The sequence below is a fragment of the Clinocottus analis genome, unplaced genomic scaffold (genome assembly GCF_023055335.1).
Source record: "Clinocottus analis isolate CAN_PGR_092001 unplaced genomic scaffold, fCliAna1.0.p SCAF_4, whole genome shotgun sequence".
NCBI classification, from domain to species: domain Eukaryota; kingdom Metazoa; phylum Chordata; class Actinopteri; order Perciformes; family Cottidae; genus Clinocottus; species Clinocottus analis.
In genome coordinates this window covers 21,501,090-21,525,245 of record NW_027176153.1, presented here as the reverse complement: position 1 = coordinate 21,525,245, position 24,156 = coordinate 21,501,090, and the positions used below count along the sequence as shown (strand labels likewise).

The window sequence follows — 24,156 nt, the reverse complement described above, 5'->3', positions numbered from 1 at the left end:
TTAAAACACAATGTATAGACAGACAAATATATAGTTAAGTCATACATGTTGCCATCCATGGAGCATACTGCTAGCTTGGATAAATCACTAAACATTTGGCATTTCATTTATTAATTTGACTGTTGATTCTAATTACTGTAAATTCTACACAATGGCCATAATGCACAACATAGTTTTGGTGGGAAACATAACTTATTATGGTATCTATTACTGCAACAACTGCTTTTTCCATAAGCGTATATAACTGTACAACCAAGATCAAGTAATTCAATCATTTCATATAGATATAAATTTATCAGCAATCAAATTTTGGAGAAAAAAAAAAAAATACTTCCTTTGTTTCCAGAGCAACGCCCACTACTTTACTACACCCAATCAACGGCGAGCAAGATACATAATTTCAATGGGCGCCAATCGGCGCCAAGAGGGGCGTGGCTAATGCTGTGCTACCGGTCTCCAGTTGCCTTTGCGTTCAACGGCCACATTTCAAACTAGAATGGCGACCGCTGTCTGCGGTCTGCAGTCCACCGGCAACAACAGTAAACCAGTGAAAACACACCGAGAGCACCGGAGGAAAGCGAAAGATTCTAGAAGGAGACAAGCGGCGTTGTTGTTTCTCACTAATATCTCACTCGACGGACGGCCTCAGTGTCTGCTGAGACATGGAAACGGCGACCAAAGAACCGCCGAGGAGCAGCGACTCGGGACCAGAGACAGCGGCGCAAAGCTCGAGCCCTTGCCGGCGGTTAGCCAGGAACCGACCGCCCAGGTGACAGAACCCGCCGCTGCCGGAAGTGGCTCGTCCTCCAGTTTTCCCGGGGTGGTGGTCAGTCCAACCAGACCTTCTGCGGTAATGTCCCCGGGACCTTTCGGGGCGCCCGCTGTAGGCGCCAACGAGGTATTTTTGGAGGGTGGCAGTGCGGCCGAGACGCTTACCCCAGACACACCTCTGTCTCCTGTTACCGGCGGACACCAGCCCTGCTCCCGTGTCAGGTCAACGCCCGCCGCTATCAGCCCGCTTCCGGCCGGTAACGCTCTGGATTCAAGGCAGAGGTGAGTGTATCAGTGGTCGGTGTCTCAACATGGGCCTTTAAACCGGCCAAGTGTCTCACTTCCGCATAAAATGAAACCAGCAGATAGCGTTATAAAGACAGGAAGTCACTTTCATTCTCTTCTACTTATGTAGCCTTAGTGAAGTTCCAGTATTCTCTGCTTTCACCTATTAAAGATCTTTACATATTATGTATAGATGGAACATTATAAGGTTTCACTGTATTCTCCAATGTTACATGATGTCTTAGATATAAGTGATTGTCACTTGCCTGCTTTAAAATGGGACATAACTCCTCTGCCAATTGTCAGCTTTATGATGAAGGTTGTTTAGAGAACATACTTTTGCTTTAACTCAGAATCTATGATGCTAAAGATGTTTACATTACAGATTGAGTCATATCTGGTGAAGGTCCTTATGTTTTGTTGTTGCATTAAATACGTGTTTTTTGTGGATCTCTAATGGTACTCAGGTTGAGGAATGTCTCTGGTTCTCCTGGACCCAAGGTGCCAAAGAAAGTCCACTTCATCAAAAGTATGAGACAGTATGATACCAGGGGATGTAGGTGAGTCTCCAATTTATATTAACAAACACATTTGTATACATATGTAAATAATAGAGGAACCCATGAGGATTGTTGCTACAGCAAGTTGCCTGTGAGCATAATGTTAAAAACAAAACAAAGGCTGCTTTATTTTGTACTCTGGGATATACATTCAGCTCACAAGTAGTGTTATACTCCAGCTAGTATTGTAATAAGCTCCTTAACTCTGGCACAAAGAGTTAGTTTGTCCTGCAGAGGACTAACAGCAGTGTAGTTGCTGCGTGGCGACCGCTACAGTAAATTTAATCACCATTTGAAGCTTTGCCAAAACCAAAAGAGGTGCCGTGTAGATTTGTAACACCCAATAATATCACAGCAACACGAAGGTAACTCCAAAGCCTGATACTACTGGAGAGTGACGTATTTGTTTTGGATTTATTTTCTGGAATATTTTCTTACACACTGAAAACAACATATCATTTTATTACCCGCTTGCCATACTATGTGTTTTTTTTAAACATTGTTTTACATTTCTCCTCCACTTAACTAACATTTCATGCCCACGTACATGAATACGTGTCATGTGTTTTCTGCTGATGTGTGCAAAACAATGATGCAGCAAAATAACCCCACAGGTCTCAGATTCTGTTTGAGGCAGTCAGTGCATGTTACTTACTAGTCTGAAGCAAAGCTATCTAGGTTGTGGAACTAAGCCTATTAACACAAGTAGATTGATGTGTTGCTGATTTATTAGCTCTCTCTGAGACCCAGGGTCTGCTGACTGTTACTGATTGGTGGTTAGTGAGAAGCTGAAGCTGAAGTTGTGTTCAGTCAGTGGTTGTAAGTAGACAACTTGTGGTTTGTCTACATATTTATCAGAACATAAGAGTTCTAGTGAACATAAACTGTTTGTTGATGTTCGTCAGTCCAGCGTGGAGCCCCAGTTTATGCCCCAAGTGTTTACATAACCTTTGAGTGACAGAAATCAGCATCATATTACCTCTCCCAAAACAAATATAGCCTGCAAATTTTAGAAACTTAGACGTATTTTTTAAAACGCAAAATAAGTCGATTGACAGAATTAATCGTTGAGTAGTTTGATAATTTAATAATGATTCAAGCATTAAAGCCAAAATCACTGACTACAGCTCGGTTTTCTTTCTCCACTTTGAGCTTTATGTAGTTCTTTGTAGCTGTTCAGCATTGGTAGTAATTCAGAGCAACACAGAAGTGTGACTGATTTCGTAGCCACTGTAGCTCAATTGACGATGAATCTCGTGAGGACAGTAGCTGTTGAGTAGCAGTGACTAGCTGTTGCTTGTAGACTGACACACCATCTGTTTTGTCTGCCTTAACTTGCTGTGTCCTGCAGGATCGTGCTGATTTGTGCCAAGCGGTCGCTATACGCTGCTTTCTCAGTGCTGCCATATGGAGAGAGTGCTCACCTCAGGTACAAAGAAAGCATCATCCCAAGCAGAGGGCACTCACCCATCGCTTTTATGTTTTCATCATCCTCCTGTGTGATTTGTCATCATCATTGTCAGGAAGGGGCAGTGTGACTTTGTCGTGGGGTGAGAATGACACAAATGTGACTCTTTTTCAACAGTGATCCTAAGCTGGAGGCGCAGAGACAGAGGTTGTCTTCTGTGGTGGCTGCTGACCTGCTTCCTTCCCTTGAAGGTGTGGAGCTGGGAGACTACGGCAAGGTAAATGTCTTCCCAGTGCTACGAGGAGGACTTGAAATACTCTCATTACTCGTACACCTGCGTGATTAGAAGGTTCCTGACTGTTTCCTTTGTGCTTCTCAGACGGTGTCATATGCTCAGTTCCTTTACCCAACCAATGCCTTAGTGAGACAGAAGAGCGGCAGCGCTCCAGAGAACTGCCCAGCTCAGACCCCCCAGTCCCGCTTCCGTTGCAACCAACAGAGGAACTTCACCCCGGCTCGTCTGAACAACAACACAACACAAGACTCATGTATGTCTCAAATTAGGACCAACAGGCACACACGCCTGCTTCTGCACTGTTGAACTGATAATCAGATGTTTTTTTTTGCACAATGTCTTTCTTGTGTTTTTCAGCTACAGAGGAGGTGGTGGAGTACAATCCTAACCTCCTCAGTGACCCTCAGTGGCCTTGTGGGAGACACAAGAGGGTTCTGATATTTGCATCATACGTGGTGAGTTTGTTCTTTTCATTCAGTACATTTACATCACGTCACAAATTTAGGACAAGGTCAGATTTCTCCAGTTAGCGGTCTCTCAGTCGAGTCATTTTTTCAAAAGATAATGTGAACGATAATTCTAGTTTTTCGTTTTGGGGTAAAAGAACATAGTAAAAAACATTCTCCTGGTAGGTATGGGTTAATAGGTTTATTTTCTACTTTTCTTTTTCTTTTTCAAGTATGTGCATGACAAAGATTGCAGAAAGAGGAAGTAACAGGACACAGCAGGGAGGATATATCACCTCTCGCAATTCGTCTTTATATTAAAAATAATTCCATCCAAAATTTGGCTACAACTGAAACGACACAGTATCTGCAGTTCTACAGATTTAACAAGGACTGAATTCAGTTTCCTCAAAAAAAGGCAAAAGATAGGATTCAAATGTATTTCTCCTGCCTGTTGTAGGAGAAATACATGCTGTCATTTTAGTTTGATCATGGGCTGTTAGGAGACATTCACACATGTTAACTATTTGGATTGCGCATGTGAAAATTTCATAGTGGAATCTTGGAGGTTGCCGCTTGGCTGATTGGCAAACGCTGATTGGCAAACGCACCGTCCAGAGCAACAACACTGAGCAAGCTGTTTCCCCAAATGTCTTACTGGCTGCCCCTATGATCGGTTTAGAGTAGTGAGTCAGTATCAAATTATTCAAAAAATATTTTTTGAGAAATTGTGAGTCATTGCAACCATGAGAGCATTCAGCCATAAAAGAGCACCCAAAATATTAAGCAGTTTGGTGCTGCAGTATGTAAGATTATCCGTGGACAGACACACAGCAATGAAACACAAAATAAAATATAGTGCACATGACGATCTCGATAAAGAAAGCCAGACGTATTGATTTGATATAGAAATCAGGTACAGGGTTAGATATAATCTGTAAAATGAAGCGGATCTTGGTAAACTAACTTCTAGCTCTGTGAGAGTAAAACATTATGTCATGTTCACATGATGTTACTGCTGCAGAGCGGACTATCACAAGACTGTAGCCTCAAGCATGAGTGTGTGTGAAACAGTCCTTACCTCCAGGGAAACAGAAAAAGGAAAACTTGATAGCATCTGTACTTCATGCTGACTGGAGTCACTTCTGTACTGAAATGCTGGTTTGTTTGTTTCATCTCTTCAGACGACTATTGTTGAGTATGTCAAACCATCTGACCTGAAGAAGGACATGAATGAGACGTTCAGAGAGAAGTTTCCTCACATCAAGCTCACCCTGAGCAAGATAAGAAGGTACAGATTCCCCTTGGAGCTTTGAAATGAAATATCATTTTCAATATTTATCTGGTTCAAACACAGAAAACTAATCTAGTTAGTGACTTCTCCCTCGTGTTCAACCAGCCTGAAGCGGGAGATGCGGGCCATGAGCGACGACTGCGGTCTCCAGCCGGTGACGATAGCGATGGCCTTTGTTTACTTTGAGAAGCTGGTGCTGCAGGGCTGCCTCAACAAGCAGAACCGGAAGCTGGTGGCAGCGACGTGCGTCCTGCTCGCTGCGAAGATCAGCAGCGACCTGCGGAAGCCGGAAGTCAAACATCTCATTGACGTGAGTAAAGTTTCCATAGAACACGGACATGTTGACCTGTTTACTGTCACCGTCCTTTTGCTGATTAGAGTAAACCAAGTGGAAAAACCAGTAACCCACGTACAGAACTTGACTCCATGTGGAATAATGTTTTCATTTTCTCTTATATCAATTTAAATTGGCTGCTGTATAAATTCTCGCCAAAAAGTTATAAAGTAATAAAGCATGAAGTACTGTGTAAAAGAAAAAAAAAAGTAATGTGGAAGTTTTTTGAATACAAAAAAAGCTAATGACTAAGCATGTAAAGTCAGTTTTATATGGGATAAAAAGGATTCGGGTTGAAAAAAACGACAAAAAGCATTAGTATAGCATGTTGAAAAAACGTAATAAGCAGTTCATAGCATTGTATGTAAAAAATTAACAGTGTCAGAAGGTTATCGCAATTTATCCTTTACAAAAACAGATATATACTTTATTAATCCCCACGGTGAAATTTGTTATCAAAGTAGCACCTGACACTTTACAGACACCAGATGGAATAAACTAAACACACAAAATAAAGTATAAGAACAGGAATGACAGATATATACAAAATAAATTAAAAAAAATAAATATATATATACATTTTTTTAATATACCTCACCCACACTTCTAATAGTATGTCATAAAATTCATTCAGTCATATTGTCATGTAATAAAAAGTCATCTCTTTATTGACAAAATGAACCTGCATGAGCATCAAACATACTTCATATATTTCAGTGTTTACGACCGTCCACACACATTTCCACGTGTTCACACTCTCACCGCGTTGTGCTTTAACTTCCTCTGGTTCCTCCGTGTGGACGAGCAGAAGCTGGAGGAGCGTTTCCGCATCAACAGACGGGAGTTGATTCCGTTGGAGTTCCCGGTGCTGGTTGCCTTGGAGATGGGCCTTTACCTACCCGAGAGTAAGGTCATGCCGCACTACCGCAAGCTGGTGCAGCAGCAGCAAGGCTAGGCGTCACCGCTGCTGTCGCACCATCCAGTGAGTGAGTGTGTGTGTGTGCTTGTGTGTGTGTGTGTGTGTCGTGGAGTAATCGACCAGTTTATAAGCTGCGGTGTTTGAAACAAATACTTCTGAAACTATTTATTTTGTCGGTCGCTCATTGTTTATGAAGGATAACGAGTTTACGCTCATATTTCAGACTTCACGGCATGTGTGTCTCCCTGAATGTCTTTTTCGTGTGTGTGACGTCGCGGTGATGAACTCTATGTTAGAGATGTTTTTCGATGAGCACGTTAATTGTGCTTTTATTTTGGTACGTCCGAGTGTTCTCAAAACTATTTAAAGCAAACACGCTGTGATGTTGGTGGAAGACGCGTCTCCTGCACATTACTCATGACTAGCAGGCGGTCCTGTATAGTGCTTATGAATTACAGAGGAACCATACTGTTGATTTTGTAAATGCCTTTTTTAAACCCACTGTGACATTGAAGTGATTTCCAGCCATGAGACTGACACTGTTGATTGTTTGGAAAGATCCGAGAAGGACGTAACCTTCCGTTTAAGTTCGTTCAATATTTATGTCCAATAATAATCCAGCCACATTCATATATTTATCTTTTGAATAGAAATGAGTTCACACTTGTGTGGCCACCTGTGTGCCGACATACAGTATAACCACTGTTCTACTGTAATAAAACAGGAATTTGGATACATTATTTATAGTAAATGTGATGTTTTAATGTTAACCAGGGATGTTTTTCTGTATAGCTATATATATAAATCTCTATATATATTAGAGATATGTGTATATATATATTAAAAAAAACACTGCACTGGAATTTATCATCTTTCAGTTCTCAAGTTTATGTTCTCATGTCTTTGAATGGCTCAAATCTAATCCAAAGAGATGTTTAATATGTATTACTGTTGCTGTGATCACTGACATCACCTGTGCTCCCATTGTAAGTTAATGAAGGTAACTGATTGTATTGCTTCCACATAACTACACGTACCACACTTCATTAACACGACTGCAGTTGCCAACTTAATGTGTAGTCGTTCTTCAGATTTAGGTGTTCATGTACGGAAACGAAAAAGTGCCTAAAACTACAGCGGCAGTGAAATGGTTAACCTTCTCATCGCGAGTGACATTTCGGAGTATCGCTGCTGTAGAGATCTTTAAGTGTTGTGCTTGTTCTGGTCTGGGAAAAATGTTAGTGCTGAAAAATGTATCATGATAAACGTCCAAATAGATATATGTAACTGCAGAAAATGTTGTATTTGTATGGTTGATGTCAAATGTGTATTTATTGTTTTCATACTGTAAAATTGATGTTTTTCAAATATATTTTCAGAAACTGAAAATTCATGTTTTGTGATTATTTTTTTCTCTCTCAATCATATGAAGCAGTGCATCTTCTCTAGGTGAGGTGAATTATGAGAATAAACACAAGACAGCCGGCATGTTTCTCATAGTTTTACTGCTCAGACTAGTCGCTGACATGCAGGTGGTTACATGATCACTCGGCTTCATCAGTTTTAATAACACAACACAGTGTTGGAGGATGAACACGGCATTACCAGCAAGGGAGGGGGTCTTAGTGACGTTCTCTACTATATATAAGCCACAATCTTTATCCTTAATGTTTAAAAGTTACAAAACGAGTGAAGCAGCTAAATAAATACCTTAAATAATTATCTTTGACAATTCTTAGTCCAGACTCATGTCTTCGTCGTCGTCTTTCTTGTCTTTGGAGTCTCCGTCCTGGTCCGACTTCGTCTCCGTCTCCATGGCTTTGGCAAAAGCCTCGACATCTACAACGATGGAAAGTTTTATTATAGCATGTGAAATTTTGGTTTAAAAACTCTATCATTGAAAAAAAGTCACGCTATATAATTAGTATGATAAAATCATGAAAGGTAATTGCATGGTGTGTCAAAGAATAGTGTCATAATGTTATGGAAAGGTCACAGTAGAGTACTGTATAAAATATGTTTGAAAAGTACCACAACTAATTTACATTATGGCATTACAATAATTATTGTTGGTGCGTTAGTATGAAAGCATTTGAAGTCAAGGAGGAGCTCATTTTATTCACTTTATACCATTTAATCTATAATTCCTCATAGGTATGTAAAATTTTACGGTAACTAAAGTCAACACAAGCATTTAGTGAAGTTTTTTGGTGAAGTAGAAGTATTAGGTAGCTCAATTTGGACTAATGATGGACTGACTACACACAAGATGATTTTTGTTTTGCGAGTTAATAACAGTATAAAAGTAAATCACTGACCGGGATTAATTGTCACTTTTGATGCGAGGCGAACGTTTACTGAAGTTTGAATACATGACTTTTACTCGGAGTGGAGTATTTTCAGAGTGTCGCACGAGTACTTCTACTTAAGTAAAGGATCTGAATACTGAATAGAGTAAATGTGCTTTGCTACATTCCAGCACTATTTAATAAGATAGAAATATCACTGTCAACATTCCAGTTTCCTCCGTTGTCTTTCAATCTCCGGCGTGAACATGAAGACGTGTTTTTTGGCGGTGAAACTAACGGCTACAGTTTTTCTCTGCTTTGTGTGGGCAAAACACTGACCTCCTTTGTTGGCTGCATCCACAGCCTCAGCAGGCAAACCAAACTGGTTCATCAGAGGCCCTAACTGCCCGGATGCCAGGGCGCTGCTGAACATGCTCATAGCCTGCAGGGAGACGATAAACACCCAGATAAGGAAAAGATATAAAAAGGACAAGATACTAAATACCAACAAGAGAGAGAGCGATATATTTATATGTAGAGAGCCTCACGGTGACCAGAATATACTGGAGATACAATACAAAATCTCTGGGCAATATAAAAAATGTTGTATTGATTTTGAATATAAATCATTCCCAGAAATAAAGTTCAGTTATAATGAGTTCCAAGCCGATAGAAACCCACAGAGGGGCGTCCAGCAGCGAACACGTTACCTGCTGAAACTGAGGCGAGCTGAGCGTGTTGTGGAGCTCCTCCGTGCTCTGAGGCAGGGACTCTCCAGAGGGCAGATAAGGAGTCAACCTCTGCTGCACCTCCGGGTTCACAAGGATGGGCGCCATGATCTCAGGAGTCAGGACGCTGGCAAGGTCCACTGCGGGTGACACACACCACCGACTGACTGGTTACTCTCTAAGTATCCAGATGGGCCTCAGCGACAAACACTACTTCTTCAGTTTGGTTAGCTTATTTATGTGTGCCAGTCTGTGGGTCATACTCTTGTCCAAATCCTCGTCTATCTGTCTGGATTATAGCCTTTAGATAGCGAGAGTTCAAATATTCAAACACCTGAATGTCGACCTGTCTGACATCCGTTACTTCCAGTTATATATTCAATTGCAGTAGGAAATCCCACCTCTCAAGTCATGGGAATTTAATAAATGAACTTGCTTTAGGACGTCAGAAAATGTATAAACGGTGGAGAATGAAGTATTCAGATCATTTACTTGAGTAAAAGTAACAATATCCCAGTAGCAATACCTCACTTTGGAAAAATACTCCGCTACAAGTCCTGCATTCAAAACCGCTCTCAAGTAAAAGTCGTAGTATTGTTCGAAAAATGTACTTTTGTGCAGTAAAATATTCCCTCGCTGCAATTTACCGGCCGTGACAATGTTTGGCTGGTAATGTTTTCACCGTCTGTCAGTGTGTGTGTGTGAGTCACCACGAGGTGACGTCATGGCTAAATGTGCTACACATAGTAGTGGGAAGTACCACAGGAGCAGATTTGAGTATTTTGCCAGGTGTTTTTATGTCTGTCAGTCACAGATCTTTACAGGCGTGTTGTTGAGATCAAGATAAAGAACGTGCTTGAAGAGGAGTGTGGTCCAAGCAGGAGGGCCATCGGTAGGGGGGTAAGAAGTATGGAGGCCATTCACCCACCACACTTAAAACCCCTGCCCCAATTCGGATTCACAGCTGGTCCGATCCCATCACAAGACGGTCTCCCGTTTACTATTATACAAGATGTTTCTGCTGCTTTAATGTGTATGTTGCATTTTACAGCTGTAGATATTCAAAGTGGTGCTAATTTTAACTCCTATATATATATATATATATATATATATATATATATATATATATATATATATATATATATATATATATAGTTTAATCTCCGTAAACACATATTCTCTCAGATTATAATGTGTTTGTAGCACAAATCTCTAAAAAATAGTGACAAGGGACAATTATAATTCCCAAAACCTATAAAAGGGGACTGGATGTCCAATAATCAATCTCCTTTATCTCTGTTTTTGGTCGCCTTAAACTGCTAAAATGCTCCACTGTGTTCACCGACGAGTCTGAACTATTTCTGTCTGCCGTTTGGTGCCGAGCAGGACGGATACTGCGGGTTCATCCGTTTCTGCTCCTTCAGTAGTTTCCAGTTTTTAATGTGGCTCTGTAGGCGAGGTGAATCAAAAGTATCCATGAAACAGGATAGTTGAGCCTAATATAGAGTAGCGAAAGTCAAATTAAATCAAACCAGCAATAGACTGCAGTTTGCAAATGATAGTTTTCATGTTAAAATGACCCAGTATTACAGAGACGATTGCATCCACAGTGCTATTTCTTTGCTGCTTGATTACTTGCGAGACCACACGTCTTAGGCCTAATTATGTGCGTTTTCCTCTGGTGGTTATTTTAGCGTGGGTGTAGTTCCCGTCCCGAGGAGTGTGTAGTTCTCACTCGGCTGGTCGCTCACCTCCTTGTCCGCTGGCGGGCACATTCATGGTGGCCAGGATGCTCTGCAGGTCTCTCAGCTGGATGGGCTGTGCCGGGCTCGCCGCCCCCGCCGCCGCCGCGGAGGAAACAGCCGGGGTGGAGGGGGTGGTGGCTGTGGGGGAGGCCGCCGAGGTGGCAGAGGGGGTGATGGGGGTGGTCGGCACCTGGGTGGAGCCGAGCCGACTGGTGGCAGAGGTGGAGGTGGGGGTGACGGCTGTGGACGGACTGAGAGAGATCACGAGTCAACACGAGATACTAACACTTATCAATCTGGGACATTTAGTCTCATATGATAGAAAACTGAATGTTGGTCCGACAAAACGAGGAATCTGAAGCTGTCAACCTTGGACTTTAATTCATCAATTCATTTAAAATTAAATCAGCAGATGAAATAATAATATTAAAGAGTATAAGACACCTTGTGGAGGAGTTACTGGCTGCGGGAACACTGCTGCTGCTGCTACTGCTGCTGCTGCCGCCCAGGAGGTTAGCCAACCCGGGACCAGCCAGCGCCCCGAGACCACCTGGCGTTCAGAGGGAAGCAGACACGTCAACGCACGACACTGCATTTACCAAGGTGGTCCCCCTTCTTTTGTCTCATTAGCATGGAGGTACGTACCGATCCCCCCAAGTCCAGTGGGTCCGATGAGCTGCATGAGCTGGTTGTGGCTCATGTTACCCAGAAGGCTCTGCAGGCCACCCTCCCCTTTACATGGGGGGAAAAAATAACAGTTGACATCCAGCGCCAGCAATGAAATTAACTTTTTTTAGGTGTTTTATAACGGGCAATATTTTTTAGCTTCTCTCACATGACAGGAAAACTACAATGTGAGCATTCGTTACCTCCCAGAGCGGACAGATCGTGTCCTCCGCTGCCGCCGCTACCGAGCGCGCCGGGCATCGGAGGGTTGTTGAGATACTCGTTCACTTTACGGCAGTGCTCCTCGTCCTTGTCGGTCTTTGGCTCCTGAGATGAGAACAACTAAACTGCTCAGACGTACTGACTCACTAAGGATGTTTTTTAAACACTTAATTCATTCTGAAATGCTACTACTTTAAGTATTGACACATGGCAATATACTATATTTTTGTTAGTCAACCAATTTCTTACCAACGACTGAAGCCCTGTAACCGCTCCCTTCATTATGTGCATTGTATTACGTTTGAAAAGGTTATACAAACAGGTGTAAGTAGGGCTGTTGTTAGGGTCTATTTTCAGCTGCGGATTAATACACATTTGGCCCCCGTAGTGAGAATTTAAGACAGCAGGATGGTGGACGTGGGACATATAATTTAGGACAACAGTGTTGCTCATTGATGTGTTTTTTTAATAGGTTTTGGAAAACAGCACAGAGAAAAGAAAAAAAAAAATAGACTTTTCATGGGATTTGTTGACGAAAAACATAGAAAATTGACAGACTTATCCTTTATATAAAGCCTGCGGGTCTGAGATACCAACTTATTACAATTCATGAAACTTGACCTCTGCATTTAACCCCCATATGCTTGGATTGTAATTGTAACAGTGCCATTGCCTGCATAATAAAAGTGTGTCTCTTCTACATTTACCTTTGTAGTTGTGTCCTTTTAACAAAGTGTAACAGGATGTTGTGCTTCATACCTGAATCCAGAAGAAGAGTCTTTTGGAGCCAGCTTTGAACTTCAGCACATAGACTCGTCCGGTGGTGCACTGGCTCACCCGTTTGAACTCGCAGTCGTCGGGGAAGATGATCAGGTCCTGAATCAGAACATGAAAAAAGGGTTATTGATGAATAGTAAAACACAGGTGGAGCCTTTGTTTCATGCAGACAGCGTCGCGTACATCATCCACGTTCCCGGTCGTCCGGTCCTTCCAGCAGAAGTGGATGAGCGAGTCGTCGGTCTGCTGGATGTAGACCTGACCTTTGCGCTTGTCGGGGGTCACCGTGCTTCCTTTCATGGTCATTTTACCGGCCCGAAACTCCACCAGGTACTTGCTGGAGGAGCCGCGGGACCCGGACACCATGCTGGGGAACAAAGCTCCAGACGCCATGATGAAGAGGACAGACTGCTGCAGGGAGGACAGAGAGGAGAAAGGCCAGTTATATAGGTTATATAGTTATTAAGGTTTTTATATACAAGGAATACTAAATACAAATTGTAAAGTCAAGAAACAAATATAAAGAGAAATATTTACAATAAAATAATGATTTATTTTCAATAATCAAAGAGCTGTGTAGTCCCAGATATTAACAAGATTGTCTATTTTATTTAAAAGTATATTTTAAATGCTAGTTCCTGATTGCACATCCATTCTAAAAATAATTCTAACCCATTTAATAAAACAAAAATATTTTGTTATTTTCTTTAAAAAGGGATAATACGGCTCTTCTCGGCTGTCATACACAATTACTAAATTCGACAAATATTATACGTAAGAAGCCAATTTAATACGAAACATAGGACAAAGCTAACCCCAGTGCTCCCATTATAAACCAGCTAACGTTACTGCAGCAGCCACAGATGACTCTGCATCCTGTAACGTTAGCAAGCCGCCTGTTTGCAGCTCGCGGAGATCACGACGGAGCTTCAGTCAAACACTTCGCACACGAGGATTAAAACACATCTGGTTTATATGTTACTAATTTACAAATACATACGAGAAAGGTAGATGTTTATACTTACATTTACTAACTGAAATGTTGTTCAGCCGGAGATCAGGCTAACACACTGAAGATGGTTGCTATTGGCTGGCTGGCACCGGGGCTTTACTGTGATTGGTCGAACCGCGTAGCGAGGAGGTTGCTTTAAATCGCCATGAGCATGTTCGGTAGAGAGGACACAGACTGTTTCGAGTACTGGACCTTTTTTTATACACACATGGATCAGAGACAAAACTACTTTCGAATTAGACATCCTTTAATGGATATTTAAATTGTAGCTAATGGCTTCAATCATGGTTAATAAATCAAATATGTTATGAATCAGTTGAGAAATCCCTTTTGAAATTTTTCTAGATGAATAATCCTTTTGAATGGGTTTGAAAGGCTGTTGATGATATTAATAACCAGTCATGGAAAGTAACTACGTACATTTATTCAAGTAGTGCACTCAGGATTGCACAATAGTTTTGGGGTACTCGAGTATTTATATATTACAGAGTAAAGCAATTAAAATGATCTCCACCGTTACCAGTAAAGTGAGATGAACATTAAACAACATTCATAATCCAATAATATCATTTTGAAATGGCTAATTCGCATAATGAGTACTTTTACTTTGGATATTGTAAATATATTGTGTTGCTAATACCTTTGTATTTATACTAGAGTAAAATTTTGAATGCAGGACTTTGCTTGTCACAGTACTTCTAACTGGTGGTATTCCTATTTTGTTTACATACTTAGGTTAGGTACATGAGTACATGCGTAATAAATCTTAGGATTGCCATCATTAATAATGGCATCATTATAAAATAGAAAGGAACAAGACTAAGATGAGAATGTAATCAAAGTAAGTCAAGGGTTAACATATGTAGCAGCAGGTAGTGAGTGTTCAAACAACAGCAGGGCTGGTAGTTTCAATAGTTCATCATTTATTTCTCAAATATGCCATGTTTGCATATGGTTGTATGTGGATAACAGTATGGGAGGGAATGAACATACAATGTAAACATTTTCAAATAGATGCTAGATGACACAAAAAGGCAAAAAGAGTGAGATCAGAAGAACCATTGGAGCGAACCGGCACCTTAAGAGTGTCTGAAGGCGTCACAAAGTGCTTTGAATTCAAAGAGAAGTTGAGAAGCTTGGGGGAAGACATGATGTAGAATATATTTTCACTGTACAACATGTGCATTGGACTGTGAGCGTTTGAATGTGCAGTTTATGCAATGTTAGTGCCTTGAAACACAAAGGAACATCTATATACCGTCTAACAACTGCTGTATGTATGGAAGCATTATATCATCAGCGCACAACATTCATCGACTGCTGCCTCTGAAGCGTCTGAAACACACATTGGCTACAAGCTAAAGAGGAGTAAGTGTTTAATTTTTCACATTATAGGAGAGCAGACTGGATGGATCACTTTTGCATAGATTTAGGATGGCGACACGGTCCTGTTTTTTTTTTCTCTCTCTTTAAAAACACAGCTTTCACTGAGGGGGAAATATGACTCAGGGCATCAAAATGGAAACTCTAAAAAAAGTCAGTTACTTGTCCATGTGTGAAGACAAATAGGTCATAATAATCAATAACCAGTGCGTATGACAGCGTTCTCTGTATACGAGAGGTTTTCGAGCTGTGCTTTGACGGGGCAGCGCAGAGGGAGAGACATCAGCCGCAACTCACAAAATATATAACGCGTTTTTAGATTCGGCTTGACTTTGCACTTCCCAGGAAAATCATCTCGCAAATAAATAAAACGTTTAAAAATCCTCTTAGAAGTAATCAAAATCAAAGACTATCTTTATAACTTCAGGACTTGCCTGAGAATCATCTTGTTTTTAAAAAAAAACTTTTCTTCAGTATCAAAGTCATCCAGTGATAGTCGTTTGTACATTTTATGGGAACAGGAATTGCTAATAGCTAATTTGGCAAACTTTTAATAGTGTAAAACTTACCAAAATAAACAAACATACTTTTATAAAACAACAAAAAACAGCTAACTACCTAACTGACTCCAGGGCAACATTATACTCCTTGTTTAGTTAGTTTGTCTTAAGTAAGACAAATAATATTAATAAGCGTTTAAAAATACATAAACATGAACTTTTGATTAAAATAGTTTTGACTGTATGGTTCAGAATATCCCATTAACATCTTTCTTATAGTGTCAGACTTTGAAATCCTCTGTATCCTTTTGCTTTAACGTTTTACGTGAATCCATTTACAGTATTAGACTTAGTGCAGAAAAACGTTTTTATGGCTTTTAACATTGTGTAAATAATCATCTTGGTGAACATGCACGCACCAATTATCATACACATCCTCTATGTTACAGTGGACAACAATATAATGTACCAACAATGTTTACTGTGACTGTAAACGTGGTTATAAGCAGCTTTCATCTCTACTGTAAGTCTCTATTCACAGAAAATGTGTCACACTTATGACATTTCATTTTATGGATGTTTAAAGGTAACTAAAATGCCCATCAAATATTTAAATGGGTTATATATATTTTTTTAAATAACCCCTGATATTTGAATACAACAGGACAGGTGTGTGGTATGTCTACATCTAAGATTACGGTAGAGTACCTGAACTAAACTGAGAATATATTCTCTAGAAGTCAGAGTTTTGCGTCCTGCAGCAGCAGCAGCATGTTCACCACCACGCGCACACACACACACACGCAACATACAAACGTGCGCGCGTGACACACGTGGGTGACTTGTTTAAAAACCCAGACAAGTCAGTAACACACATGTTACTGACTGTCAACATTGACTGTAAGTAAACTCTAAAAACCCTAAAATTCTTAATATGACATTTCTCCTGTGGACAAAGTCCCCAGTCGGTACTAATCTGACATTTTGATATCAGCTTTTCATGGACTCGCACAAAGACACAGTACCTGTGAGTGTCTGGACGTCACAAAGACACAAACGATTGACGTAGAGAAATAAAGTGAATCCTATCGGAGCGGTGAGGAGATCTTCATACTGAACACCTCCTCCTGGGTCAATAAATGCTGGGACAGTCTGTGTAATTCCTGTCAAAATATCCACCCGTGTACAGCCAATCCTCATCTCCAGTGTGAGGGTTTGTTCCCAGCTGAAACCACCTGCAGACACATAAAACATGCAGAATCTAATTTAAATTACAGCATTAAAAGGAAATATTACATTGCATGAGGGATGTGCAGTCCTCGAGGAGCTTCTTCAGCTGGAGAGGTGTGAGAAACAGCTTCTACACTATCAAGAGACACAGCCTCCAGTGTTTCTATTCTAGTTAGACTGTGATGAAGTGAGAAGCGTAGTCTCTCTAATTATTCAACGCGGCAGGAATCCAGTAATTAAGAGCCCATTGAAATCATGAAATATGGAGCATTTCGGTCTTTATTTGTGTAGTTAAGTGCTTTTCCTGTCATTCAGTCAACGGTGACTAGACATTAACAGAAATTGATTTTGCCGTTGAAGCCTTCCTCAACTATTGTTAACACAAAGGACGTTCTTCTCTCTAATACATTTTCTCATCCGTTTTTTCATTTAGCATCAGTCAGTGAGTGAATTATGATGTTCACTATTATGTTCGACTAACCTCAATTAGGAGTAAGTCCCTAAGCAGGCGTTTTAAGGGAGCAGAATCTCCTGAATTGGCTGAATCAGTCTTTTGTGGTTTACTAAACTCATTGGATTAAATTTTTCTCTGTGGAATAAACAGTGTGGTGCCTTTTTTATTTGAAATGATAGCATCCAATTCAGAGTAGTGATGGAAATGTTACATTTGTGGCTATAATGTAATGAATCAGGCGTTATTCTGCATAGTTTTCAATGCCATCACATTTATGTCACAGTGTGCCTGTCTGAGATGGGCTATATCTGCAAGACCTTCAAAAATACACCTTTAACTGTGTGACAAGCTCATACACACACACTCACACACACCTGGTTGACCACTCCTCCTCATCCATGGAGCGTTCCCTGCGTGAGGCTCTTTGTTTCTCTTCTAACCGTTCTTTCTCTGTACTTGATGATTCTATAAAAACACAGAAATATGAATGAAAAAGCAATTGCATCATCATTTGGGTTTGGTTGGGTGTGTGTGTGGAATGATGGAGTCAGCTTCTCTCAGTGTGTTCATGTCAGGTTTGCGTTACCCATGTCTCCATTCTCCATGGCTCTGATGTCGGGCCTTAGCCGGCAGTCGGTCGGCGCCAGTAGTCTCTCCATGCCGGGCTCCAGTTCGTTTAGTGTCATGGCAAAGCTGGTGAAGTTATACATCTACACAAGGAAACGCAGAGAACAACAATCTTTGTTCATTAGGTGATTTTGCAGGCTGTTAAATCAGCTAATTCATAGAATCTGAATATATTTTGCTACAAAATCTTGATCTATGAAGGGGCTTTTATAAATCCCCGCCAGTGGGCTTGGTCCACTCAAATGATTTACAAATAACAATTCTCATTTATCTCTAGTGGTATCCGTGCAAATAGTTGTACATGCATCTGCCCAGTTTTGAGATATTTGCCTCCACCCCAACAGAATGGAGGGGAATTTTGTTTGTAGTGTCCACATTAAGATCTACATTTTTTTTTAAGTCTTTCCAAAATGTAAATGCGTTTACTTCTGTTCAGCCACTTTGTCAGAAGAAAGGTTCTTTTCAGTGAAGACTCTTACTACTCAAGTGTGTACTTACCCATTTCCTTTACCTCTCATAAAATTAACTGGAGTCAGATATTTCAGAGAATTATAACTTAAAATCTGGGAAGATAAGACCAAAACACCTGCACGGCTAGATACATCAAGAAAGTTGAAATATGTGTTTTATTATATAAACCGGATTAATCAGCCTACAGACATTATATATTAAAAATAAACCTAGCCATTCACTCCAATATAAAGGCATCTATTGTCACAAGAACATCCACTCCCCCACACTTTAAGGTAACCTGAGTAACGCAGGTGACGCTACCCGAGAAGTGTTTCTATAAATGGGCCCCAGTTGTTTGTTTTGTTCCTGCTTGTGTGACAATGCGGCCGGTTTCACGCTACCCTGCTGGTGTTAAATGTTTTATGAGGGGAAGGAACTGCACATGTTGGTCCGGCGTCAATGATAAACATACCAGGCTTTGGTTAAATTTGTTTAAAGGCAAAGCCTACAGGACCGCTTTAACGGTTTATCATGTAATCTGTGTGTGTGATGCTGACCTGTGCTGAATCAGCAGGCCGTGGGGTTATCCTCCACAGTAAGGCACTTCCTGGTATCACAGTCACAGTCTCTTGAACTTCTGGGATCTCATCTTCCTCCTCAGCTTCACAACTATGTCCCTACACACACATACACAGAGATAAATATTATTATCGGTGGTGGACTAGCTGAAGCTGACGGTACGTACAGCTCATGTGCAAACAGCTGATTCACAGAACTACAGTTGCCACAAATTCAACACATCTCTCAAGCAACAATGCATGTCATTGCAAGACATTATGGATTAGTGCTGGCAATGATCTATTTATACACTATACTTTGAACATAACTCAAACTAGACAACAGCAGTAGCACATTACAGATATCAAATACACTTTTACCTTACCTTCTACTAAAGCCACTGCATGTTATTGTGAAAGGAAAAGATACCATTTGAGAAAAGAATTTAGAGTGATGAGTCACAGATTACTTCACTTTGTGAGACAGATAAAACACGTCAATGACAAACGCGAGAACAGACTCAAGAAGCAGCATTTTGTCTCGGCTGAAGATCAGATATCAGTCAAAACAGGATTGACTGTGCTTACTCACCGGTTTCGGCTTTTTTGAGTCTCCCCCTGTCTTCTTGTCTGACTTCTTGAATGCTTCGTAAACCTTGGGGTCAATGCTGTACATGCACTCTGTCCACTTCCCATAGATCACTCTGTGCTTCTTCTTACTAGTTCAACAGCAAAGGAAATCTAATTCAGTTTAGTTCAAATTAAATCACAACAAATGGATATTAACAGTGTTGTTGTGACCGTGCCCTTACCTTTTGTCTACAATATGACCCTCGACTTTGTGCAGCTCTTTTCCAAACATTCCACACGGTTTGAAATTCAACACACACTTATCTCCAGTGCTGATGAATTTAAAAGTACATGTGTAAATCAATAACCAATCAGACAACTAGTTTAAAGATTGCAGTTAACAATTGTCACTGTACCTGTGGTTGACTATCTCCACTGTTCCATATTGCTCAATCCAGAGTTTTCCCAGTATGATGTTATGCACACAACACATTGGGTTTGTCCATGTGTACACTTCTTTATGTCTGTGAGAAATTCAGAAAGGAATAATTTGATATTTTGGGAAAAACACACATTCCTTTTTCTTTGTCAATAATTAGATGAAAAGAATGACACCACTCTTGTGCCTGTCTGTTAAAAAGATAATTTATTACCGTTGGACAGGGCCAGGCCATCCATTTCCAGTATTTATGCTAAGCTAACCCACCACTGGCTGTAGCGAAATGTAACCAAATGATACGAAAGTAGTATCAATCTTCTCATCGAACGCTCAGGTGAATACAAATAAACGTGCTTCCTACAATGTTCAATTAATGCTTTAAAGATTAGTTGGAGACACGGTCACATTGATAAAAAAAAAAAGTATCCACAGTTTGTATTTAAATTTAAGAGTGAGCATAAGACAACAAATAATCAAAACAATCAGGCGCTAAAAAGCACCACCACAGTGAAGCTACTCCTAACAAATAAAAGAAAAGCACAAATACTCACTTCGATAGCTCCAGCGTCATGACGCCTTTAGGCTCAGCCTCCACACTTTTACCCCAGAATTTGAGTTTTGGGTAAATGGAGCCGTGAAATTCAAAGTCTTGTTTCAGAGACTGGGCATGGAAGGCACTGACAGGGGGGTGGTGGCTCACCTGCTCTGAGATCAATCTGTAGCCCTCGTCCTCTCTTTAAAAACACATTTTGAAACTTGCATCAATTCATAAGAAACATTTGTGGTGTCCGTCTTATCATCAAGACAATAGTGTCTTCTCCAATACCTTGTGAGTTCATATGTCTCTCCCAGTAAAGGATTAAATGGCTTTCCAGTCCTTTCCCATTGAGATGCTACAGCTGAAACAGCAAACGCAGCAACAACCTGTTACAGAGACATGAAGCAAATCAGAGAAGAGCGGCAAGGAATAATCGGTTTGTTGCCCGATAGAAAATGAACCCTTCAAGTCGTTTTTAAACAAAACACCACAAATCTCCTTGTTTTAGGTTTTCAAATGTGATAATTTCACGATTTCCTTTGCCCTATGTGATTAAAAAGCTGAATATCTTTAGGTTTTCAAAGAAAAAAAAAATCTAAATTTGTACCTGCATTCGGTCTATTGAGGCAGACAAACTGCAGGCTTTGTGGATGAGGTGAGTGTGCTCCATGTACTCAGAGATTCTCTGAAGGAAGCTCAGCGGCTCGTTAAACACAACCGGCATCGCTATTTTGGACAGCTCCTATAAGAGCACATGAAAAGATCAAGGAACAGGGCACATGAATACGCATGTGAACTACCAGATAGGATCGACACTGCCGTACAAAATTGCTTACTTAAACAACTTACGCATCATATTATTTCTGCAACATAAGCCACTTTCATGCAACAAATACTGTTGGACATGCGTTATTTATCCCTGGTTTTCTGATGTTTAAGCTATGGAGAACTTGCAAAAAAAATAGTTCAACGCCAAATATATAGTCAGCTGGGCAGAAAGAAGCACAAAGAGTTCAGACAAGATTAGTCTTGTAGCGGTGCAATGAAAACTGAAGCATGCAAGTATTCAGTTATAAATTAACAAAAATATGTCGCACTAGACCCAGATGAACAGCTTAATGGCAAAATGTGATTTCAGAAAGTCAAATTAAATTGGAAGCAGATGGGACTCACCATGCCAATGCATTTCTTCAGTATACTCCACACACTGAAATTGTGTCTGGAGATCATTTCAGCAGGCAGAGTTTTCCTGGTACACATTCGGACCAAATAAGATTTAAAAAATGTGAACTCAGACAAAACTTTTGACAGTGAATTGGAAAATAGCTGGCATAATATTGTTTTACAAGCATTCAAATACAAAAAATCTTCACGGTAAAAAAAAAAAATATTAACTAGCTTCACCAAATGTTCTGCAGAAGGAGGTCCACACAGTGGCCAACAGGATAAAACTGTGGTTGCACTGGCCTTGTCTGCATCTACATGCGAGTGCATGCATCATTTCTTTTTTAAAAGACTAATGTGGTCACATGCATACAGAAAGACACACCACACATCTGCATGATTCCTCACCTGCGCTCCCACACTCCATTCTCCTGGTTGCTGCCGTCAGTCACCCGCTTACTGTCAAACACCAGAGCATCTTTATAACTGACCTCACAGGAATCATCAGACTCCAGCCCTGATAGGGACAACAGTAGGGCGAGGGAAGAAATTAAAGACAACTTAGCACAAGAAGCAAGTACGTTAACGATATAATACATTGGCCAGCGTGTCTCACCAGTCTCAGCGTCGTAAAACTCTTCTTCACTGTTCATAACTGAGCGGAGAAAGTAACCGTGTGTTACTCAACAGTCATGTTTCCACCATTGGCCTGTCCCTGCAGCCCGCCCTCGCTCCAAGCATCACAGACAGCCAAAAGACAACTACCTGCAACAGCACAGACTAGTTACACCAAGCAGGACAGCCAGAGGTTATCCAGTAACACCCCTGATATGGCTAACAAACAACAGCGTTCTACCTCGCTGTCAGCAGCTCTGCCCCCCAAAGAGCTTCAGCTAGTTGTTTGTTAGCTAGCTCGGACTAGCTAACTTGCTGTTAGCATCCCTGCTGCTAAGCTTCGCCGTTAACCGGAAGTTGGGGGGCAGAGATTAGTTAACGTTATCAACGCAGGCACCGACACGAAGATTCAAACACAATTCAATTAAATATACCTGTGATTTCAGGTCAAATTAATGTTCAAGTGACATCAAAACACGAAGAGTGTACTGCTTCTCAAACGGGACAGAAGTGGGCGGCAAGGACACCGTGACTGACGGATCCGTCAGCCAATCACAGCGCGGCAGTGTGCGTTCTAGAAATAGACGTTCTGCCGTTTTTAACTGTTCACAAAACTTCAGACACGACTCCTCAAATCAATGGTCAAATTAACTAGTTATAGCTATAGTTTTTATTCATGCAGCACTTTTTGTGTGTCCCTGAAATGCAAAAACGATGCTTCAAAGTGCTTAGCATCATTGAACCAAGAACACAACATATCAGGACTGCAATGAGGCAAATACAACCAAACAATTAAAACATAACGCTATATAATGATAAAAACAACAAACATAACAAAACAGATAAGACATGCCATTTAATATTGGATTGAAAAAATATATACATTCTTATGGTTTTATAGACGTTTCATGCTTGTATGGGCAAACACAGATCATGAATGAATAAATCAATGTTACATTAAAATACTTCACTTTGTATCAGTAGACTAAATCCAAAGTCTTTGAATGAACATTTGATTATGGTTGTGTTTTTTAAACTAATGAAGCTTATACATGTTTGATGGTAAGGTAACTGGGACAAAGCTACAAAAACACAGGACGCTGCCTGTAACGCAGCTCAACTCATCCACAAGGTGGCAGCTTTCTACTGCTATCGGAAAAATAATAACTTAGAGATTTCGAAATGTATTACTTTATAAAAAGAAAAATGGGCGCAGCAGCAGGCTTTAGATATTTTCAGTTTATATTTCAATTAATTATATTATATTTCAATTAGTATTTCAATTAATACAGACGTAATAAGTTTTAGGTAAACATCTGAAACATTTGGTATATTTAAATTATATATATATGAAAATATAAAACAATAAAAACTATCGGCAGCGACATCAACAAAAGGCGTCAAGTCAGTAAGAGCCTTGATAGGACGGACATGGACATTTTCGAAATAAAAGCTCAAACTACATGATAGATGGATCAAAATACATTTTTTCGGCAGTTATGGTCAATTAATACGTTTAGGTATGATTTATTAGAAATTTATATGTTTATAATCATCTGATTAAATACATAATCTCATAAAGAGTTTTTAAATATTTTCATTAAGGGTCATGGATTCATTTTATTTTGGAATTGTTGACCGGAAGTCCTTAACAAGCTGCGTTAGTCAGACACTGCTCGTCACTTTCTGCCCTCTTTTCTGCGCCCGTTTCGGCAAAGTTTTAGTCTTCAGGATGGAGAGAAACCAGAGTGATGTGTTCAGTAAGCTTTGAGCTGCGGACTTTATGACCTTTAAACATATTCGTGAAAACATCACTTAAAAAAAACAACTGCTATTTTGTTCCACCCGAGAAAGAAGAAGAGAAAAGAGAGTCGCG

General features: G+C 40.4%; 3 protein-coding genes across 6 annotated transcripts; 1 reads left to right on the top strand and 2 right to left on the bottom strand.

The window, feature by feature from the left end:
* The first annotated feature begins 494 nt into the window (after positions 1 to 494).
* On the top strand, positions 495 to 7,635 carry cables2a (Cdk5 and Abl enzyme substrate 2a). The gene is made up of 9 exons (XM_068596752.1): positions 495 to 1,053; positions 1,524 to 1,616; positions 2,968 to 3,045; positions 3,202 to 3,301; positions 3,404 to 3,572; positions 3,677 to 3,774; positions 4,950 to 5,056; positions 5,165 to 5,369; positions 6,202 to 7,635. The coding sequence occupies exons 1-9, from the start codon at positions 497 to 499 to the stop codon at positions 6,346 to 6,348; spliced, it is 1,554 nt and encodes a 517-aa protein (XP_068452853.1). The 5' UTR covers positions 495 to 496; the 3' UTR covers positions 6,349 to 7,635.
* Positions 7,636 to 7,804: 169 nt separating this feature from the next.
* LOC137800518 (proteasomal ubiquitin receptor ADRM1-like) lies at positions 7,805 to 13,837 on the bottom strand. The gene is made up of 10 exons (XM_068597753.1): positions 13,764 to 13,837; positions 12,922 to 13,149; positions 12,721 to 12,837; positions 11,943 to 12,066; positions 11,719 to 11,805; positions 11,518 to 11,623; positions 11,080 to 11,324; positions 9,311 to 9,468; positions 8,940 to 9,042; positions 7,805 to 8,151 (listed from the first exon to the last, which is right to left on the bottom strand). The coding sequence occupies exons 2-10, from the start codon at positions 13,129 to 13,131 to the stop codon at positions 8,048 to 8,050; spliced, it is 1,254 nt and encodes a 417-aa protein (XP_068453854.1). The 5' UTR covers positions 13,132 to 13,149; positions 13,764 to 13,837; the 3' UTR covers positions 7,805 to 8,047.
* An 813-nt stretch (positions 13,838 to 14,650) lies between these two features.
* LOC137800554 (oxysterol-binding protein-related protein 2-like) lies at positions 14,651 to 22,809 on the bottom strand. Of its 4 annotated transcripts, none has more exons than XM_068597792.1 (14): positions 22,715 to 22,809; positions 22,282 to 22,430; positions 22,074 to 22,182; positions 21,675 to 21,750; positions 21,109 to 21,243; positions 20,790 to 20,887; positions 20,515 to 20,697; positions 19,941 to 20,048; positions 19,767 to 19,856; positions 19,547 to 19,673; positions 18,955 to 19,074; positions 17,904 to 18,027; positions 17,692 to 17,782; positions 14,651 to 16,868 (listed from the first exon to the last, which is right to left on the bottom strand). In XM_068597792.1, exons 2-14 carry the CDS (start codon positions 22,316 to 22,318, stop codon positions 16,766 to 16,768), a joined length of 1,401 nt encoding a protein of 466 aa, XP_068453893.1. In that variant the 5' UTR covers positions 22,319 to 22,430; positions 22,715 to 22,809; the 3' UTR covers positions 14,651 to 16,765. The 4 variants fall into 4 exon arrangements, with proteins under 4 accessions (XP_068453893.1, XP_068453894.1, XP_068453895.1 ...); XM_068597793.1 differs by lacking the exon at positions 22,715 to 22,809 and adding an exon at positions 22,522 to 22,677; XM_068597794.1 differs by lacking the exons at positions 22,074 to 22,182; positions 22,282 to 22,430; positions 22,715 to 22,809 and adding an exon at positions 21,351 to 21,450.
* Between the last annotated feature and the right edge of the window lie 1,347 nt (positions 22,810 to 24,156).

Bases quoted from the DNA above. Each gene is read 5' to 3' on its own strand.
- cables2a (XM_068596752.1), top strand. From the start codon at position 497: ATGGCGACCGCTGTCTGCGGTCTGCAGTCCACCGGCAACAACAGTAAA. The intron at 1,054-1,523 runs GTGAGTGTATCA...AATGGTACTCAG, and splicing joins GCTCTGGATTCAAGGCAGAG to GTTGAGGAATGTCTCTGGTT. The intron at 5,057-5,164 runs GTACAGATTCCC...GTGTTCAACCAG, and splicing joins ACCCTGAGCAAGATAAGAAG to CCTGAAGCGGGAGATGCGGG.
- LOC137800518 (XM_068597753.1), bottom strand. From the start codon at position 13,131: ATGGCGTCTGGAGCTTTGTTCCCCAGCATGGTGTCCGGGTCCCGCGGC. The intron at 11,624-11,718 runs GTACGTACCTCC...TCTGAACGCCAG, and splicing joins CACTGGACTTGGGGGGATCG to GTGGTCTCGGGGCGCTGGCT. The intron at 9,469-11,079 runs GTGAGCGACCAG...TGTCACCCGCAG, and splicing joins GCCCGCCAGCGGACAAGGAG to TGGACCTTGCCAGCGTCCTG.
- LOC137800554 (XM_068597792.1), bottom strand. From the start codon at position 22,318: ATGAACAGTGAAGAAGAGTTTTACGACGCTGAGACTG. The intron at 21,751-22,073 runs GTGAGGAATCAT...AATGTGTACCAG, and splicing joins AATGGAGTGTGGGAGCGCAG to GAAAACTCTGCCTGCTGAAA. The intron at 21,244-21,674 runs GTGAGTCCCATC...GTGCTCTTATAG, and splicing joins TGAAGAAATGCATTGGCATG to GAGCTGTCCAAAATAGCGAT.